The sequence below is a fragment of the Carlito syrichta genome, unplaced genomic scaffold (assembly GCF_000164805.1).
Source record: "Carlito syrichta isolate Samal-C Ts95f unplaced genomic scaffold, Tarsius_syrichta-2.0.1 Scaffold307755, whole genome shotgun sequence".
NCBI classification, from domain to species: Eukaryota; Metazoa; Chordata; class Mammalia; order Primates; family Tarsiidae; genus Carlito; species Carlito syrichta.
The window spans coordinates 297,525-310,431 of NW_007251851.1; the positions used below are offsets into that span (position 1 = coordinate 297,525).

The window sequence follows — 12,907 nt, forward strand, 5'->3', positions numbered from 1 at the left end:
GAGAGGTTGAGCATGGTGCTGGGACCTAGCAGATGTCAAGTTGTGTTCATTTCCTACAAGAGGATTAGAGATAAAACTTTCTGAGCCCAAATGCCCTGAGTTTTCAATGCATTCTTTAGCTTTGTGTTTTACCCAGTATGTGAATGTTGTGTCTGTAGTTATAGAAGGAATCTGACCTAGGAAAGAATGATTCACACATTCCTGCTATGAATGTTGATTTTATCAGGAGAATCTTCTTAATGTATCTCCTCTTCTTTCACATTTCCCACGTTGGGAAGTATTGTTGACTGAAAGTATTCAATTGAATATTCCATTGAAGAAAGTCTTTTGATATTTGCTTCTTAAAAGCAACAATAACAACAATGCTAGCCAGAAGTCAAGGGCCTGAGCTCCATTGCTCTCCCTTATAAGTGTTCACAACTAAGGAGGCCTCAGGAAAGAAAGCTAACTTTTTTCAAGGCTTTATTGTAATTTAAATGATATTGTTGTTTGTATAAAACAGATGGCAGTTCTTACAAAACATTCCTTCCACATCTTCCTCAGGGTGTTGAAAATGCATGCTTTGGCTTGAGCTCTTCTGTGGGACTTCTAGCACAGCACCCAGGCAACTAGTTAGCCATGCCTTGGAGCTCTCAACCCTAGAAGAAAGGGGGCTGGCTGGCTCTCTGTACCTGGGGTTTTACAGGGTTTGGGATGGCTGTGTGCAGTCTGCATATAACCCTTGAGTTCATGCTCTGCTGCCTGTGGAACCTAACCCCTGCATAATAGGGGCATCTTAAAGCTGAGAAAGTTTTCCATCACCAGGAATGTGCTTTTTTCCACCCACCAAGGACCCCTGAGCCAGAGCAGGTCATTCTGAGGCCAGTTCTGGCTGGAACTTGAGTTTCTTGGGCAGTGAGTTGCTTTATTCACCAGTTCCCTGGTCCCTTCTTTTGTCTCCTGGGAGCCAGGCCATGGCTGATGTTTTCAGCTCCTGCAGGTCAGCACCTTCATTTCTCTGTGATATCTCCATATTGTGACCATGGGACTTGTTTATAGGCCACGATGCTGTAAGAATTCACCACAGACAATTACAAGAGAATAGCTGCAATGGGGTAAATGTGAAACCATCCTCACAGGGTTAATGAGAATTACAAGCCAGGGTTTAGGCAGAATTAGGTTAGGCATTGACCAGGATGTGCTGGTGCACTGCAGCCCACTTCCCTGCAGCTACTAACTAACCACAAGTCACATAGCACACTGACCACATGCTCCTCCATGTTCCTGTATATAAACTCTCTGGACCTTTTAACCCAAGACTTGCTTAAGGTATTTTTCAGATCATGAATTCTAACAGAATGGCTTCTGCCAACTGGTCTGAAGTCTTCCACTAAGGAATTGACTCAATATAGGAATTCCATTTCTTCATCTCCCTGTCCCAAGACTTTACCCCTCACTTCTCAGCCTATCAGCAGTTGCCACACTTTAGCCCATCACCCATCCAGACCCCCTTAAAAACCCTACCCCAAACCTCTTAGGGAGGTGAACTTAAGGTTTCCTCCTGTCTCCTCGTTTGGCTGCTATGATTATTAAATTCTTTCTCTGCTGCAATTCCCACTGTTTTGGTGTATTGCACAATGGTAATTGAACAAAAGGTGTGCCTTTTCCTCCCCATCTGTGTCGAGGAGGTCTCTCTATTACCGTCTCTTTATCACTGGTAGACTGGGAGGCTTGTTTCCATTTACGATATCAATACTGCACTGAGTGGAGTGGGCTGGGTCAAAGGAACTTCTCTTATTCTAGGTTTGGTCCAGTCCTGCAGGTACAGAACTTCTCCTTGTTTCCCATAACATGAGTCCTTTGCACCTACATTTTCCTTTTCCTGGAATCTCTTTTCTTGTCACTTCTGCCTGATGATGAACTCCCATGTATATCTCAAGATCAAGATTAGCTCTTGCTAATCCCAAGTAGAATTACCTTTCTCATCATCTGCCTTTCCATAGCCTTTATTTCTTCCGTAAGTCCATTGTGTAAGATTATTTGTAGATAAATGGATGTATAGCAATTAGGAGGTCTGAATTGAAGTCTTGGATCTGTGTGACATTTGGCATGCCTGTCAACTTCTGGGGTCCTGTGTTTGGCATCTGTGTGAAGCCCAGAATCCTCAGGTTCTAAGCTAGAGCAGGGCACTTCTTTTTTTTTTTTTAAATTTATTGTAGAGATGAGGTCTTGCTGCCCAGGCGGGTCTTGAACCCGCGGACTCAGGCAATCCGCTCACTTCAGCCTCCCAAAGGCACGGGATTACAGGCTGAGCCACCCAGCCCGGCTAAGCACGCACTTCTTGATGGGAATGCACAACATTAAATGGGATGGGAGCTTTAGTTCAAGCCTTTTAAGGGAGGCTTCATTAGCAACTTTCTAACAGGTTGATTTCCACTTGCTATGAGCCCTAGGGCCCTGCCAGGAGGAGCACGCACTTACTCAAAACTCACACCAGGCTGGCAATTGGATGGTCAAGACTAGAAGCAGTCAGCACAGGACCACATGACCCCTTCACAGCCACAAGGTGATGGCCAGCCCCTGATTTCATGGTCAGCCCCAGGCAGCTCTGAGATGTGGGTGGTCAGCAGTGCTGACTTACTAGGTCAGTACTGTAAAAGGTGTCACACACTCTGACAGGGCATTCATTCATCAAACAAATGCTTTTTGACTACTTCTATGCTAGGGTCTCTGCTGGGCACACAGAGGATACGTGGTAAGCCAAACAGCCATACCTCAGGGAGCCTCCAGTTTATTGGACTAGCATGTTAACAGATCATCACTAAACAATCACCAATTGTCATGCTATGAAGGAAAAATATAGGCAGCTTTGGGAGCATGGACTAGAAGGATCTAACTTAGATTGAAAAGGGTTAGAAAACTCCTCCTTGAGAAAATGGTGTTTCAGTGAAGACCACGACTAGGTGTGGGTGAGGAAGGTGAAGGGCGGGAGGGGAGGTGATAAGTGGCTGAAGACAGAGGCGGGGGGATGGTGGTCAGTGGCAGGAATAGGAGGCTAGAGAGGATGGCCAAGCCAGCTAATGCTGCACCTTGTGGCCCAAGGTAAGCTGTTTGGGCCTTATCCTAAGAGCAATGAGAGCCAAGTGCAGGGCATTGAGCAGATGACAGGTCTGATAAACACTTTTTAAGGAAATTGCTCTGGCCACTAGAGGGAAGAGGGGACAAGAGTGGGAGTGTAGAGAAGGGTTCAGAGGCTAACTCAGTCATCAGGGTGCTTTGGACTAGGGGTAGTAGCAGTAGAGAAAAAAGTGCATGAATTTGAGGCATATTTTGGAGGTAGAATCAATGAGTGAGACCTGATGGATTGGAGATGGAGGGATATGAAGAAGGAAGATGCTGGTGACTCTGGTTTCTACCCTGGGTGAGGTAGTGCCATTTAAGGAGACGGGAAAAATTGAAGTGAGAGCAGCTTTAGGAGGGCATCAAGAACCTGATTTTGTAAGGTTCTTTTTCTTCTTTTTTTTTTTTTTAAGTCAGGGTCTCACTGTGTCATCCAGGTTGGAGGGCAGTGGCATGATCACAGCTCACCATAGTTATGACCTCCTGGACTCAGGCTATTCTTCCACCTCAGCCTCCCAAGTTGCTGGAACTATAGGTGCATGCCACCATGCCTGATTAATTTTAAATTTTTTGTAGAGAAGAGATCTCTCTATGTTGCCCAGGCAAGTCCTGAACTCCTGGGCTCAAGCAATCCTCTTGCCTCGGCCTCCCAGAATGCTAAGATTACAGGTGTGAGCCACTGTGCTCAGCCCTGATTTTCTAAGTATAAATGATAACTTTAACTTGTGGAAGTACTTTAGATTGCTTAGAGAGAGAATGTAAAGTGAGAAGGCAGCCCAGAGCAGAGCCCCAAATAATTCCTACATTGGGGATTTGTACAGAAGTGATCAGAGAGGTATGAGAAAAACCAGAAGAGTGAGGTGTTATAAAGCAAGTGACAGTGCCATAAAGGACAAAATTATGGACTTTGCAGCAACTTGGATGGATTTAGAGACCATCATACTCAGTGATCTATCACAGAAACAGCTGAGTACCACATGTTCTTACTCGTAAGTGGACATGGAACATTTGTCATAATAGTACTTGAAAGGGATTGGCAGTAGCAGGTCACTGCCAGGCGAGAGGGAGAGGCACATAACATCCATAAGTGTTCCTGATCCCAAACCAGGTGAAGTGAGACCCAAACTCCAACTGTATGATGACCACTTATGTACCTAACCCTGAATTATATCCCACATCTTTAAAATAATAGAAAGTGATACATACTATCCAGGGAAAGAGTGATCCACAGCATTAGGGATTGCCAAGAACTCATGTGAGATGAGAAGCAGAGAGCGTTGGCTGACTCATCTACACAAAAAGCATCAGAAGTCTTAGTGAAAGCAGCTCTGCTGAAACTGAGGGTCGGAGGTCAGACTGGAATGGGCGGGAAAATGAATGGGAGGTGGGAACCTGAGACAGCACATGCCGACCTGCCTTTGGAGAATCTGATTACCAAGAGGAGGACAGAGGGGGTGGCAGATCACATGTCAGCTCTGGCAGAAGAGTTCAGGAGAGACAGTCAAGCAGCAGGTGAACTCTTTACAGAAGTGGGTGAAGTGGCACCCCGATACTGGGTGGCTTTTCTGAGAAGCAATACATGTAGTGGATAAGAGAGACTGCCTGAGTTCAAATCCTGTCTCTGCCACTTCCTAGCTGTGTACCCTTTGGCAAGTTAATGTAATACCCTGGAGGCTCTTTTTCCTCATCTGTAAAATGGGAATAATAGTAGTAATCACCTCAGAGGATTGTTTGGGAAGATTAAATTAGTTAAAATATATGAACTATTCTGATGTAGTGGCTGACACATAGTAAGGGCTATTTAAGTGTTTGCTATTGTTATCATTAAAAACAACAGCAACTGAACATTACAGCTCATGCCTGTAATGCCAGCACTTTAGGGGGGAGAAGAATCACTCAAAGCAAAGATTTAGAGGCTGCAATGAGCTATGATTGTGACACTGTGCTCCAGCCTGAGCAACAAAGAGAGACCCTGTTTCGAGGAGGAGGAGGAGGGAGAGAAGCGTGCAAATGAACATAACTTTGTAGATTGAAGAAGATCAGGTCCTTCTATTCTGATGGTTTTTATTTTCTCTATGAAGCATGAGGCATTAGGGGAATGCATATGTGTTGGAGGGGGTGTGGGGACAAGGATGTGGATGAGCAGAACCCCACAATTACTTCCTCAGCGTCTCCCTGTTGCATCTAAAGAAGAGCAGCCAGGAGAGGGCAGCTTCTCACAGTAGCATGAGATTTCTCACTTTGGTACCAGGAAGGGTTTTCAATCTTGGGATTGAAAACAGCAGCTCTGGCCCAGGGACCTCTCCTGGCATCAAGGAAGAGGATGCAGACTGACCCAGTCCAGCCTCTGCCCACCTAGTCCTCCTCTGCTCTACCATGCTTGCCTGCGTTTTTATGTCATCAGAACGTAGCTTTTCTTCCTGTGGTTAGAAAGCTTTACTGGTCTTTCCTGTTACTCTCACTTAATGATTGATGGTACAACCTTGGCCTCTTCTAGCTGTAAGAATTATTCAGGATCTCATTTCTTTAGTGACTTTATGGAAAGGAAAGGTAATGGAAACACTTCCTTTATGCCAGCGGTTCTCAATCTTGGTTGTACATTTGAATCACCTGGAAAGCTTTTAAAACTTCCTCTGCCCAGTCTGCACCACAGATCAACTGAGTCAATCTCTGGAGGTGGGATCCTGATAGCAGTAATTTTAAAATTTGGCTTTGTTTACACATGTGCCTACTTGGATTTTCTCATTACTTTCATTTGTCTGTTTATGTCTTTAGGACACACATTAATAGTAAGACTTATTTTCTTTAGTTGTTTTTTGATTTTGTTTGTTTAGGTTGAAGAGACTACTTTAACCAACTGCCAGTGAAATTGAACTAGATAATTTTCAAGCAGGCAAAATGAACAATCTTTTACTCAACTTGGCCAGAGAGCCAGGACTCCTGAGAAGTTTGCATTGCAGGACACCCTAGCTAAGTCAGTCCAACCCACTCAGCCAGAATTCAAATGAAAGCAGGAGCATAAGAAAAGGCCTAAGGGTTGGACAGTTGAGGACAGATCTGACTCAGGCTGTGCTTTAGGCAGTGAGAGCTGGTCATGCCTACTGTTTGTACAAATGCTCTCAGCTGTTTGATCTTCATATCTTTTCTCAACTATGAAATCAAGCAAAGAGCCATAATGATTGATGGTTCCTGTCTCAGGAGGCTCACCTTTCTATCCAGGCAAGGACCTATGTATCTTTTTTCTTTTTAAGTGTTTATATATTATTTAGGGAATACAAGTGCAGATTTGTAACACACATATATTGCAGAGTGGTGAAGTGTGGACTTTTAATGTAACCATCACTCAAATAGTGAACATTGGTACCCAACAGGTAAGTTTCCAGCCCTCCCCCTCCCTTGTGTAGTCTCCAATGTCTACGATTCCACTCTTTACAGACCTATATTATTATGTGAAGTGAGAATTGCAAAAGGGCCTTTATCACTATCCCATTTCAATCTTTCTTCCATAATTTTCTGCTCTGCTGCCTATAATACCACCATTAATGATACATAGAGCTCTTGTACGCTAGGCAGTTTCCTTGAAGATGCAAATCTATATTAATTCCCTTGTATCTTATTGTGGGTGTATTTATTATACGGATACATAAATTCCTTTCTCTTTTAGCAGCACTGATATGAACATGGGAGAACCTCACTTCAGAAGAAGGGGTAAAAGGGCCTAATAGTCTAAAGCTCTGCTGTCCCATATGGGAACTTCCAGCCACATGTGGCTACTAAAAACTTGAAATGTGACTTGTCCAAATCGAGATGTACTATAAGAATAAAATATATACTGGATTTCGCCGGGCTCGGTGGCTCAGCCTGTAATCCCAGCGCTTTGGGGGGCCGAGGTGAGTGAATTGCCTGAGCCCACGGGTTCGAGACACACCTGGGCAACTTGGCGAGACCTCATCTCTACAATAAATAAAAAAAAATTAGCCGGGCATGGTAGCGCGCCTGTAGTTCTGGCTACTTGGAAGGCTGAGGCGGAAGGATCGCCGGAGCCCAGCAGGTCGAAGCTGCAGTGGCCGGAAGCGTGCCACTGCACTCCAGTCTGGGTGACAGAGTGAGACTCCAACTCAAAAAAAAAAGAAAAAGAAAAAAAATATATATACTGGATTTCAAAGACTCTTAAAAATAAGCAAAAGATCTCATTGATTAATTTTGTAAACTGGTTACATGTTGAGATGATCTTTTACATATCAAATATGTTATGAAAATGAATTTCACCTGTCACTTTTCTCTTTTTAAGATGTGGCTACTATAATATTTAATGTGTCTTGTATTTGTGGCTTGCAATATATTTCTGTGGGACAGGGATGGTCAAAGACAGAATTATTCCTTGCTCTCTTTCCATATATTTTGTGGATGACCTAGACTAGTCCTCTCTATGGGATCAGCCTTCCTCTTGCCTGTCATTTCCCAGACTTGACTGGTCTTATTTTACAAATGAAATAATTCTCCCAGAGAAGTCAAGAGAATTGCTCAAGGCCCTGTCAAAAGCTCACAATCCAGTGGCTAGGAGAGTTCAGTGGCACCGAGCACAGATACTTTTGAGGGCACAGAGAAGAAATAGTACTCTGAAGTGAAGTAGGATGACTTTCACCTGAAGGGAGTTAAACAAAAGAGGTCTCAGTGGTTCAGGAGAGTTTCTAATCACAGCCTCTGATTACAGGGAAGTCTAAGAAACACCCATAAATAGTCTTTACAAAACTGCCAGGAAGTGAGCTAGTGGGTTAAATAAAATAAAAGCCTCTGTCTTTAACTTGTGATTTTGAGGAATTCCCAAATTGCCAGATTATTGGTTTTGGGAAGCAAGAGGACGTTTTTTCTCTGTGAGAGCATTTACTCAGAACCTACTGCATAAGTGCTGAAAATGGATAATTCTATGATGGTGAGCTGGAAATGGTCCAACATTCCTTGACCTAAGCACCAGGGCTCAGCCCAAGCCGCAGACACTGTGCCCATCTTACCTGATTGGGATGATAGCCAGGAAGGAAAGAAAGGAGGAGAGAGCAAAACAAGTGCCCACAAACTTGTCCATGGTGAGCTGATAGATCTTATTATACAAGGTGGATGTCACCACACTGGTCAGAGCCAGGGACAGTTGCAGTATGACGAACATCTTTCCTGTGAAAAGGACAGAGGTTACCAAGAAATGTGTTGCTGTCTCATCCCCATTCCTCACCAGCTGGGTCTCTGGGAGCAAACTCTTGGGGGACCCCTCACTCTTCCAACCTTCATGGCTCAATTCATTAGGAATCCTACCTCTATCTTTTTTGTTCTGTGATATATATTTACTTATTTATAGAGATAGAGTCTCACTCTGGTACTCGGGCTGGAATGCAGTGGTGCAATCATAGCTCACTGCAGCCCCAACTTCTGGGCTCAGGTGATTTTCAAGTGAGTAGCTGGGACTACAGGTGCACACTACCAGGCTGGCTAATTGTTTTTAGACACAGGGTAGGGAGGGGGTGTCTCACCATGTTGTCCAGGCTGGTCTCAAACTCCTGGCCTCAAGCGATTCTCCCATCTCACCCTTTCAAAGGACTGGGATTATAGGCATGAGCCACAACACCTGCTGGAATTCTGCCTCTATCTAATTAGGTATTCCTGTGGCCTGTGGATGGTAATACTTTTCCTTGTGGCTTTTCAGTGACTGACTTTCTGAGTCTCTCCCGCCCTCCTGTTTCTACCCTCCTGCCCTGAATGGAAACCAGTGTCCCTCATGTATTCAAGGATGCTTCTGGAACATTCAAGTGTCTTCTGCAACTCTGAACCTCAAGCTGAGCACCTCTGAAACAGCCCAGACAGAAGAGTCTGGAGAGATTTTCTTTACTCACCATAAGAGGAGTCCTTTATGAGTTTGGACATAGCTGATCGGATGGTTGTGATGGGAATGAGAGCGAACAGCATGACAGCACGAGCTGTAAAGAGATCACACAAAATATTCCCCAGTGTAACCCAGGCTTGACCAAGGAGGAAATTAGAATGAAGTATAAAGCCTCACTTAAAATCCCCTCTCCGCATAATCGGTAAGTGGCTTGACCTGGAAGAAGTCATTTCTCTGTGGGCAAGCAATCCCTTTCACCTGAACAGTCTCTGACTCCCTGAGCTCTGACACTGCTGTGTGTGCTGCATACCAATCTGCAAGGTGGCAGGGGGCAGCTGACATGGTGACAGATGGTAGAAGGTGTCTTTATTAGTAGAGTTAAGTGATGTCTAGGGAAAAGGAGAAAAGTGACACAAGGCCCTTCTCATTCCCCAGGAGAGACATAACTGCTCTCGACATTAGTGAACATCTCTGAGAGATGGTCCTAGGAGCTTTGGCAAACTGCCTCCAGAAATGTGTCTCACTAACTCAGCTGCCCCATAGCTGCAATCATAGCTCAAGTCTGAGTGACAGAGTAAGACTCTGACTCAAAAAAATAAAATAAAACTTAAAATTCCGTTCTTTACTTGCACTAGTCACATTTCAAGGGCTCTATAGCCACATAGGGCTAATGGCTCCTGCATTGGACAGAATGGATATCAACCATTTCAATCATTGTAGAAAGTTCTATTGGAGCACTAGTCTAGAGATTTCTGCTTGAGGTTGTCTGACCTGTGTCCTCAGACAGAAATTTCATTCTGCTTCCTTGAGGGGATTTATTACATTACTTGTGGGAGACATTTATTGAGAATGTTTATGCCTTTAACAGAAGCCCTTGCTTGGCCCCAAATAATTTTAATTAAGGAGCCTTTTCAGCTGACTTAATGCTTTCTCCCTTTAAAAGTGGGGGGGACCTCAATCCTATCTCCTTCATTCAAGGCCATCCTGAAGCCTCCTCTTCTGAGTCCAGGTACCACTGACCACACCTCCTTGACCTCCTAGAGCCATGAGTACCACTCTTGTTTTTTTGTTGTTGTTGTTATTTTTGAGTTGGAGTCTCACTCTCTCGCCCAGACTGGAGTGCAGTGGCCGCTCCCGGCCACCGCAGCCTCTACCTGCTGGGCTCCGGCGATCCTTCCGCCTCAGCCTTCCGAGTAGCCAGAATTACAGGCATGCGCTACCATGCCCGGCTGATTTTTTGATTTATTGTAGAGATGAGGTCTCGCTGCCCAGGCGGGTCTCGAACCCGTGGGCTCAGGCAATCCACTCACCTCAGCCTCCCAAAGGCGCAGGATTACAGGCTGAGCCACCGAGCCCGGCTGAGTACCACTCTTGTAACATTTCAATCAGCAATACAGATAATTAACAATGCAATACAGATAAGCTCAGGTGCACATAATTGCGTCTCCCTTGTGCCTCCTAGGTAGCAGGTTCAATCCCTGGCACTGAGCTGGGATACCCAAGACCACAGCATCCCTGGTGTCAGCCCCATCACACAGAGGGCCAGCGATGTCCTACCGCCCCAAGAATGCCAGACTCACCAATATAGAACATGTATGTCTTTTTCACAAAAGCCAAGAGGAGTGCTCCTGACCCAAAGGAGACCATCCCAATCATGATCATGGTGGTGTCCCGGAAGCAATGAGAGAAGACAAGGACACCCAGGAAGCTGGTGATGAAGGTGGTGTACCCTGCAGCCATACCATAGCCCACCTGCACTTGGTTCCAACTGAGAGGCTCCCTCAGCACAAAAAGGGGCATCACGTCCACTGTGCCCACCACTGCCAGGTCATATATGATAGCACCTGCAAAGAGCAGGGCGATGACAGTCTTTTGGGGCTTTGCTTTCCTGGGAGATGGAGGGTGCCCCACTACACTCTGCTTGTCCAGCTGATCAGGATCCAGGGTGCGATACGTGCCCACCATGCCAGACACGGTGTCCACGGTGGGGAGCTCCTTGCTGGGCTTGGCCACCGACTCGGGCACCTTCAGCACCAAGAGGCTGTAGAGGAGGGCAAACGAGGCACAGCTCACGCTGCAGGCCGTCAGTATCAGGCCCTGCCCGGAGTGCCCCGCCATCTGCGTGAAAAGATGCCCGGACACCATGCTCCCACAGAACCCCGCCAAGCCCAGGATCAGGTCGATAAGGAGGAGGCGCACCGAGCGGCGGCCCTCGGAGGAGCCCAGGGAGCCCAGCGCCATGACTCCGGACCAGAAGGCCGAGAAGCCGCCGCAGAGCCCGTTCAGCGCCGCGGCCGCGAACAGCACCTCCACCGGCCAGTCCAGCAGCACCTTGAGCAGCAGCCCCAGGCGGGAGAGCAGGAAGCCCAGCAGCGACACGCAGATGGAGATCTTGCGGTGGTAGCGGTCGCTGAGCCAGCCCAGCCCATAGGCGGACAGCAGGGGCGTCAGGCCCACCACGAGGTTGTAGATGATGTAGAAATTGGAGATGGCCCTCTGCTGCTGGTCCTCTAGAGCCCCCCGGGGCGATGGACTGGCGCTGTGGTTGGAGGAGGCTCCGGCTCCGAAGGACGCCTTCAACACGAGGAGCAGTCCCGCGTCGTAGAGGGAGGCGGCCACCTGGGACGAGGCCACTACGGGCTCGATCCAGGTCCTCGCCTGGAAGCGAGGCAGGTGGCCCCTCCACGGGCAGGTGACCTCGGGGCCCATGTGGCCTCTCTGATGGGGGATGGAGGAGCTTGCTGGCTGCGGCGACGGGGAGATGCTCCCAGCTTCGGCAGCTACGGAGGTTCGGAGCTTAGTCCAAGAGCGGGAGTGCACGCGGTGCGCCAGGGTGCGCGCAGGGCAGGGGCGAGCGGAGCCAGGGCGCGGAGCGCGTGTGACAGCAGCCGGTCCAGCAACCGAGTGACCTTCTCCACCGCGGCCACTCCTCCTCAGGTCAGAAAAGGCGGCCCTCCGTCCCCGCCCTCGCCCCCGCCGGCCGCGAAGGGCTGGCGACGGCCCAGGGACTCAGGGAGCGCGGGGGAGCGCAGGGCGCGTCCCGGTTCCCGGCGCCCGCACTCCCTGGACGCGGCGTCACGCTGCTCCTGTGCGCGCGGCCGCCTGACCGCGGCCGAATTTCCCCACAGCCGGCGTCCCCCGACCTCCCGCAGATCGCTGGGGACCTTCCCCTAGGGCCGGGGCTGAGACTCAGCTGGGAGGAAGCCCAGGGAGCGTTTCCAAATTCTCCCGTTTGGGTGAGGGCTGGGATGCTTAGGATTCTGCCTGGGATAAGTACTGGGGTGTGAAGCTTCATTTGGGGTTTTAACGGAACAGGGACCCATGTGCTGTAGGGAGCTGAGTAGCAGCACTTTGAGAAAAGTAAAACCTTAGGCACAACTTGGCCCAGGCCCTCCTCCAAGCTCTCAGAGAAGAGTTCTGCTTGATATGCTTTGTGTTGGTGGGCCTCCGGCGGGCATGGGCTCTAGCCTCAAACCCCAGGGCCAAGGAGGAGAGGGCAAGGTCCTTCCAGCCCTAGATGTCCCTCCAGATGATAAAATTGGACTCTCTGGCAGACAGCTAAGCCCACTGGAAAGGGTAGAGTCACTAGAGTAAGCTCCTGAATAAAGTGCCCAGGACGCTTTCTGTTTCTTAGTGGTCACTCTCCACCTGCCCATGCGCTCACTTCCCAGGTTGGGCTGAGTTCACTTCCCAGATGGCCCTGCTTCCTCCTTTAAGCGCACACTTCTGCAGAGGACCAGGGTGTGGCTGTTGAATGGGTCAGAATGCATCAAGGAGCAAGAACCTTCTTCAGGGTTAGAAACTTAAAACACACAGCTGAGATCTCTCCCTATTCCTCGGCCCTCAACTGGACACAGCTATGGGAACATAATGAGCAGGAACTCAAAAGACACAAAAAGGGAGACTCAAGACTCCAGGGAGAGCTTAAAAAGCCAC

At 47.9% G+C, this 12,907-nt stretch overlaps 1 protein-coding gene across 1 annotated transcript; it reads right to left on the minus strand.

Annotated features, from left to right (window-relative positions):
* Positions 1-447: 447 nt before the first annotated feature.
* Positions 448-11,876, minus strand: SLC46A2 (solute carrier family 46 member 2). Its single transcript, XM_008064593.1, has 4 exons — positions 10,552-11,876; positions 8,982-9,065; positions 8,112-8,268; positions 448-1,047 (listed from the first exon to the last, which is right to left on the minus strand). Exons 1-4 carry the CDS (start codon positions 11,678-11,680, stop codon positions 990-992), a joined length of 1,428 nt encoding a protein of 475 aa, XP_008062784.1. The 5' UTR covers positions 11,681-11,876; the 3' UTR covers positions 448-989.
* Positions 11,877-12,907: the final 1,031 nt, after the last annotated feature.

Coding starts and splice junctions, on each gene's coding strand:
- SLC46A2 (XM_008064593.1), bottom strand. CDS start 11,680: ATGGGCCCCGAGGTCACCTGCCCGTGGAGGGGCCACCTGCCTCGCTTC. Junction 9,066..10,551: donor GACATACATGTTCTATATTG/GTGAGTCTGGCA, acceptor ATCTCTTTACAG/CTCGTGCTGTCATGCTGTTC. Junction 8,269..8,981: donor CATAAAGGACTCCTCTTATG/GTGAGTAAAGAA, acceptor TCCTTTTCACAG/GAAAGATGTTCGTCATACTG.